This window comes from Propithecus coquereli, unplaced genomic scaffold (assembly GCF_000956105.1).
Source record: "Propithecus coquereli isolate 6110/MARCELLA unplaced genomic scaffold, Pcoq_1.0 Scaffold118, whole genome shotgun sequence".
Lineage (NCBI taxonomy): Eukaryota > Metazoa > Chordata > Mammalia > Primates > Indriidae > Propithecus > Propithecus coquereli.
Genome location: NW_012135858.1, coordinates 1,219,163 through 1,227,319, shown reverse-complemented (window position 1 = coordinate 1,227,319; position 8,157 = coordinate 1,219,163). Strand labels below are relative to the sequence as shown.

General features: G+C 33.6%; 1 protein-coding gene across 6 annotated transcripts in view; it reads right to left on the bottom strand.

The window, feature by feature from the left end:
* Window positions 1–6,126: 6,126 nt before the first annotated feature.
* Window positions 6,127–8,157, bottom strand: part of PRPF40A (PRP40 pre-mRNA processing factor 40 homolog A (S. cerevisiae)) — a 50,696-nt gene continuing 48,665 nt past the window's right edge. For 4 of the 6 annotated variants that reach the window (XM_012659360.1, XM_012659375.1, XM_012659382.1 and 1 more), the window contains one exon: window positions 6,130–7,198. In XM_012659360.1, the coding sequence (XP_012514814.1) occupies window positions 7,106–7,198 (93 nt within the window). In that variant the 3' untranslated portion in view covers window positions 6,130–7,105. Of the gene's footprint in view, window positions 7,199–8,157 lie in introns of all 6 variants that reach the window. The other 2 variants (XM_012659350.1, XM_012659369.1) reach the window with 1 other exon arrangement.

The following is an 8,157-nucleotide window of genomic DNA, read 5'->3' as shown; positions in this document are numbered from 1 at the left end:
ATGTGTAGTTATATGATCTTTTTAAATGTACAGATATTTTGCTATGAAATTGGTGTTTTTTATGGTTTTTACACTTCTCTTTAATTCTCACCTAAGCCTCTAGGTAATATTGTAAATATTGTTTAAAAATGCATCAGCCTATGCTATACAATCTGAATGTTATTTTAACTTATAGGTTTTTTTTTTTTTAAATATATATTTAACTACAAGGACAGCTTAGGGATCAGTTACCACACTTCACTTTAGCATACCTATTTACAGAAAGATTACTTTAAAACTGCCACCTGGGGGCACACTTCCATAAATGTGTACTTTAAAAAGAACGTGCCAAGATTCTGTCTTTCTGTTGACTTAACGTTCATTTTGATGAAAATACCAATTTGGCCATAACGTGTAACACAAATAGTTGGACCTTTACCATAAAGCAGCTGTTTTCCAAAACTCAGTGCTGACATGCATATTTTAAAATAATTGCCTATTTATTATTTTATAAAGAGACAATAATGTTGGCATGTTCTTTTCTGTTTGTCTATTAATGGGCCTGCTTCTTAGCAATATTAGAAATGTTTTATAAAAGCAATTCATGTTACTTTTCTGGTCTTTTCATGGCATATGAGCAAATAAAAACTATTTACACTACTATTCTATAATATGTTGTATTTTTCAATGATATAGTTTAGGGGGGTTTAGCAGTTTTATATAGACTTTTATCTAGTAGAAACAAGTATGTTGTGCTGTTCGATCTCAGAATCCAAATATATTTGGTAAAATTGAGCAAGAATCTCTCCCTATATAAACTTTTGACTGCTTGCTGTATGGAACATAGGAACAACATAGATTTTGGTAGTGAGGGATACATCTCCAAAATTGTATTTGTAAATTTATTACTTCCAGAGAAATAACACTCACTTGGCAAGATGCCAGCCCTCAAACGTGTTTTAATTAGGATGTACAAATATAAATAGGTTATGTGTGAACTACACAGAGGTGACCCTGTACCTAACAATCATACAGGTTGGCAAGGTACACACAAGCAGCTTGGCCCTCACTGCAAACACACAGTGATATTTTTAACGATAACACCAAGTCATCTGAAAAGTTTAACATTTAGTATATTCTCATGGAAATGAGAAATTATAATTTTAGAAAACCCTTCAATTATCTTTAAAAAACTTAATTGTCACAACTACCATGGCATACTTTGCATTTCTCACAGTTGGCTGTTTACAGATTATATGCAATCATCTGCATGTCACTTCTCACAACAAGCCTGTGAGGTAGTCATTGTTAACACTATTGTGCACTCTAGGAAAATGACTTTGCAAAATTAAGTGACTTGCCCAGGGTCATCAATCTAGTAGGTCAAAGAGCATGTATAAGCCTTAGGTCTTTGTTCCCAATTTAGTGCACTTTCCACTACACCAGTTATACGATATATTTGAAGCTTTATTTTATAAAAGTGAGGAAAAGTTTAATTCTGGCACTTAGAATCTCTAGTTTTAGACCAAGACAAGTGCCTACTGGTAAGGCTGATAGTTGGGCTTAGGGCATTATATACCAGTAGGTCATTTGGGTTTTTCTGTTTTGAGACAGGGCCTCACTCTATAGCCCAAGCTAGAGTGGAGTGGTGCCATCAATCATAGCTCATTGTAACCTTGAACTCTTAATCCTCCCATCTCAGCTTTCTGAGTAGCTGGGACTACAGGCGTGCACCACTACACCAGGCTAATTTTTAAAATTTTTTGCAGAGACAGGGTCTCACTATGTTGCCCTAGCTGGTCTCAAACTCCTGGCCTAAAGCAATACCCATGCCTCAGCCTCCCAAGGTGCTGGGATTACAGGTGTAAGCCTCCATGCCAGGCCACATTTGTTTTTTAAAAGATGTTTACCAATGACTCTGAATTGGAATTAAGTACCCTTGTTCCCCACTTCCCATCCTCTTACCCTAACAGTCACTGCAAAGTCCAGTAACGCTCCTGACTTGAGTCTGCTTTGGCACAGAATGGGATACGATACCCACCAGACTCTGCTTTGGCTCAAAATACTGGAATTTTCTCTGTAGAATTATCTAAGTTTACACTGGGAGATATGATACTTTTATAGTACTAGCTTTATAACTGTCTTAACTATTAATTTTAATACTTGAATACAACAAAATTCTTTGCCCTAATATACTTTTTATTATCAGAAATGTCTGCAAAGATGAGTTTGTCAGCACAGTTCATACAAAAGAATGTTTTCCATTTCTTTTTAAAGATCCCATCTCTTCCCATGAAAAAATTTGAAGCAAGAAACAAATGCACGAATAAAGTGTTAATAGACATTTTTGCTCTCTAACATTTTATCAAGAAAAGCAAAAATTACACTTAGAAAATAGAATGTGGGCATCTAGCAACTCAGCACAGAACTTATTGCCTATGAGGAGTGCTTACAGGAAAAAGTTGACACAAACCCAACTTATTCAGTAAAAGATGCCTTTTTTCTAATAAATTATATTTATTTACAAAAGGTCTAATTTTATGTAACTATCAGGTTCTTTACATCAGAACAACATATTAACAGGTGAAAATCTGGTAATTACAAAACACAGAAAATAGAAACCTTGTTCCCTCTATTACTCACCTTTCAGAACAAGTCCTCGGTTCAGTTGTGTAGAGGTAGGCAAGAAGACCAACACCTACCAAAAAGTTTGCAGGCAGGACCAAAAAAATGTTTATAAATAACACATTTAGATACCCTAAGGAATAGTATAGAACAGCATCAGGAAATGGCTTAGTTTGAATCTGATCTGATTTGCCAGCCACTCATTGTTTCATAGTCTATGACTGGAGTCGGGATGATTAGCCAGTTGACATTGACTTCACACCCAGGGTGATTAAAATTCATTTACCAATCACTAACAGTGAGATGGCCTTGAACTACTAGATCCTACTGAGAATCACTAAAGCAGTTTTGACCATCTTTATATATAGCAAGTTTAAAAAGTAGAGCCTCTACTATAGTTAAGGAACTTAAGCCAGGTAGGCAAACTAAAATGGAGGGCTAGGAAGAATATGTGGCTAACTGGGGCAAAATCATTTCTCTCACTTCCCACCTCATCTTTAAGTCAGTGCCAATAAACTGAGTGACTGCCATGTCACTATGATTCAACCTCTATTCACAATAGCCCAAAATGATTATTTTTCAACTTAGAATTTAAATTGTATGTTTTCACTAAGAAGCTCTTGGACATTCATTCCTAAAATAACAGTTAAGGTCACTAGACCTTATTTTAGGTGCACTTCAATTATGACTGTGGGTGGCCTTAGTGGTGTGTTAATATGGTTTATTGCAATGCCTTTTCAAGCCCTTTAATACAGATGATGGTACCCTGAATGCTGGATGAGCACATGTACCAACTGATATTTTACATTTATTCATTAAGTGCCTACTATGTGTTGGGCACTCTCTGAATTCACAGGGATATATTTACAACAGTGAATGCAACAAATCCCTGCCACCAAGGAACTTACATGGCCACCATTTAAGACAAAAGAACTGGAAAACTTGAGAGCAAGGTAAGAATAAAGAGGTAAGAATTATTAGGTTGGTATATGCTATCAGAAGCACAGAATATGATAAGCCTATTACTATAAGCCTAATAGAATACAGTTCCAGGAAAATAACTCATGACATTATTTTGCTTTTCTTTTATGTAAAATGAGTGGTTTTACCTAGAGAATGTAGGATAGTTGAATCAAATCTACCTAGTACTGACAGATACATCTCCAAGGGAAAAAGTCCCAGATTTGAGATAAAAGGAATTAATATACTTTGCTTCAATTTAGAAATATTTAGTTTTAAAAGCTGAAGTTCTTTAGTTTTATATTTAAATTATGTAATATACTTAAAATCCTATTAAAAAAAGATATTCATTATCACTCTTCCCTGGGTACCATTCGGTTAGAAACAGTTCTCTATTACATAGCATCTAAGCTTTAAAAAAAATCTTTATGTAAAGGGGTTACCCTTTTCTGGACAAAATAATAACAACAGTGGCTGCCTAGCCAACACTTAGCTGACTGTTAGCACTGGAAGAAAACCAGGAGCATTTAGGCAAATATTCTTAAAGCACATATTAATAATTGAAGTTTATAATTGAATGAAAGCTATGGATCATATAGCTTAAAACTATAGAAACATTCCAGAAAAATGCACACACACGCTGCTTCAGGAGTTTGTATAGTTTCTTCACCTCACCACTATGAACTGTCTGCCTTACTCTAGAACAATCCTTTTTTATTTTATAGTTATACGAAGTGAGGCTCAATTAAGTAAAAGGCAAAAGATGAAATACTGTGATTAATCATCAAATTTACTGGGATGCATAAAAAGTATTCTTATATGCTGAAAAATCTGAATAATTAATATGCTGAAGCTACTCTGGGTAATGATAATGATATGCTGGAAAATGTTGGAAAAATGTGATGGGACCATTGCTTTCATTTAAAAGCATTACATTATCTGAATTCACTTAGGATGAGTGCATACTTCATACTTGATTGGCTAAATTATCTAACTTTTCATACAAATTCAGTTTGCCCACATAAAAATTATGGACTGGGAGAAAATAAAAACATCAAATATTTAAGGTCCCAATTTTGACTATGTATATTAAATGTTATTGGTGAATTTGATCCAATAATTCATTAGTATTCACGATACTGAGGGAAGATAAACCCTCAACATTTTCTGGGGCTTTGCTAAAAAGCATAAATTACCCTTATCTGAAAATAAACGCACTTTCCTGTTTTAACATGTGTTCAACTCTAACAGAAACAACATTCTAAGACATTTCAGTTTTTACCAAACTGAAGTTTTTAAAAATATTCACATAATTTTTAAACATCTTCTCATTACCTGTGCCTTCAGACTATAATGTATCTTTTTGGCAAATCCCATTTGATGGGATACTCAAAGGCAGACAAAGAATAACAGTCACTTCAATTACATCTTTTATAGCAAAGATGTTGCATTTTGGGTTGCAATTTGTTCACTACTTTAGTGGTTTTTAGATCAAATAATTTTCATGGGTGAACCACAGGGAAGTTTGAATTTATCTTGTAGGAATTTGAGGTTGTAATAAGATGACCTCTGTAAGAAATACAGAATCTATTTTGAGGACATGCTAAAACACATCAATAGCTTTTTATTTAAATAGAAAAACCAAAACTTTAAAGATGTACTTTAAAAATCATTCATGGAAGTAATTAAAACAATGTTTTACAGATTCTAAATTTCCTTGTGACACATCATTAGTATATCTGCCAATATCAAATGCATATTTTAAAGATCTTATCACTATGTCAAGTGTTTGACATGATTAGCATTATTAACTATCATTACAATGGGACCTTTGAAAATTAAATCTAAACAACTCCCTGTTGCTAAAGGTGTTATGTTTTGACACTAATATACAATAGGAGACTAATCTCAAGCAAGCAATTTGATTATTTCACATTTTCTCAAAGATAATGATTCTTTCTACAAAGTCATGTCATATTTCATAGCAGAAAAATGACTTGGCAGACAGAAGTTTAGAAACAAATTTCCCCCCAATTTTTGAGCCTTTTAACAGTGGACACTCTAGATTTAACTCAAACACAGGGGGCAGAATAGGAAAATGTCATTGTGGTCAGGCCCATGTTCAAACTCATTAGAATGGAAAGGGGAAAACGTTTTGTTCTTCTAAATCGCAACTTGAAATAGGATCTCGCAAAGTGTCCAAATTAAAATAACAAAGATAATTACCAAAGACTATGTGCTAAAGTTTACTTATTTACTTAAAAAAAATTTCCTGCACTGAAGGAAAATAGTATAAATTACATTACCAACCTTCAAAGTTAGCATGTGAAGAGTATTTTCAAACCACTGCCTTTCTAAAATATTCTGTAGGAAATTCATAGACGAAAAACAAATCTAGGGACCTCAAATGCATTGATTTATAACATTCTTAAATATTAAAAAAGGAAAGTAAACTAGCTATGTGGGTAAGATGAAGCAAAATTTGAGGGATTTAGTATCTTTAAAATCATCATACAATTTCTTTAGAGCTGAGCACTTTACATAGAAATAAATACTAGTACACACTAGAAGAGAAGGTTTAATAATTGATAAAAATGTACAAAAATAGTCAAATCAGAAATGCTTCAGAATGTGTACCACGAAGTCAATACTTCTCAGTGAGAAGGGAAGGTAAAAGACTTCCTCAATGGAAAAAAAAAAAAGCAAGAGAAAGACTGGATTAAAAAAAAAAAGACAACTGTTAAAGAAAATGTTTAAGTCAACATTGTTTTTTTTTTTTTTTTTTTTTTTTAGACAAGGATATTGCAACTATCACTTAAAGTCTGGTGGCACATTCTTTAGTAGGTCCTTAAGGCAATATATTTAAACTAATTTACAATTTGATTTGATGTTAACTTTTTTAAACATTACCTCAAAATAGATGCTCAAAATAATGCCCTCACAATAGCCTTTTAAAAACGTATTCAGATGTTTCATAAAAAATAATGGTGGCTTTTTTGCAGTAGTGCTCCTTAGCACCACTATAGTTAAGGGTCTACCAAGTTTCCATCAAATGCCTACTTTTCTTAGGAGTCACCATAAAAGATCACATTGGCTTTAACCAGTTGGGTAGTGCACAAAAAAGCAGTTTTATCAGTTGCTGGTGCTTTTTTTGTACTACTATATTATCAAAAAATTTTTCATTATATCTTCAAAATCCAACTCCTATAAAGTAAATCGAATCACCTCATGACTTAGACTGTAGAACAAAGTAGAGACATCTGCAGTTATCAGTAAATTGCCACCTTTAATCCATCCTGCAGTGCCCTATGAAAGGGTCACAGAAAGACAGTTATGACCGTATGAAAATATGATTCTTGATACAGAATCAATAGTTATTTTCAATTTCCTTTGCTTTTATAAAGTCCCACAATAACAATACTTAAATGCACTTTTTTTTGTGATATAATTAAAACCCAGTGTTATTTCAGTTGAACTTAAAATAGAGTCCCTGGTCTGAATTAGACTTTAAATCATACTGTAAACATATATTTGGTATAATTTATTGATCATCATCCAGTTGCTCCAAAAGGGTTCTTCTGCGTTTTTCCAATTCCCCTTCACTCAGTTCACTGCCAGAAGTATCCCAATTACCCTGAAAAGACATTGATTACGATTACAATTGCCATCAGTATTCAGAGGGTTAAGAAGTAATGAACCTTTCAAAAAATAATCCAGACTCTACATGGATTCTCTCTTCCAAAGAAACACATTTCACAGGTTTTAAAGAATGACCCCTTTACCAAAAGCCCTTCAAGGTGTCGCTGATTAAGCACTCCTTGGTTATATTAAATACTTAACTGAGAATGGGACTTTTATGTGGTGCTATTTTTAGTTGACATTAATATATAAACCAGTAAGAAATGGTACACACTGGTTTCTTTGCCTTCCTTTTACACAACTGAATATGAAACACTGTTTCCATTTAATGGAAGCCAGGTGTTCATTTCCTAAATATTCCTTGCTAATTTTGCAGATTCTAGGTGGTCCTATAAGTATTATATTTTAAACATACTGATTTCTTGTGCCAAAATAAATACACACAAGATTTATCATGACAAGATTTAAGCTGAAAAAGCAGACAGTTCACCCATCCTCCATCACACTTCAGGGATTTCATTTAACCTACTGTAAGGTTGCTAAAAAGTATAGAAGAAGCATTTATTCTTCACCAATGATGACTCAGACTCACCCGTTGCAGCTGTTAAAAAAAAAAAAAATTCCACCCTATATCAAATGAATCAGAATATCGAGAAGTAGGGCCAGGGCTTGTCTACATAGATAAAGCTCTCTGCTGAGAATTCATAGGCATTTACCCTTGCTAAACACACAGCATTTGTGTTATTGGGCTCTGTTATTCATATATACATATACTTGAAAAATTAAGGCTAATTCTGTAATTTGATATTACAGTATTGACTTTGGCTTGTATCCCCCTCCTGTTCAATTGCCCTCACTCCTACCCCCAACCAGTATTTCTAAAAGTTACTGGAAGTATACTATCTTTTGAAACCGGATTTAGTAACAATGACAACTGTGGATATCTGGAAAACC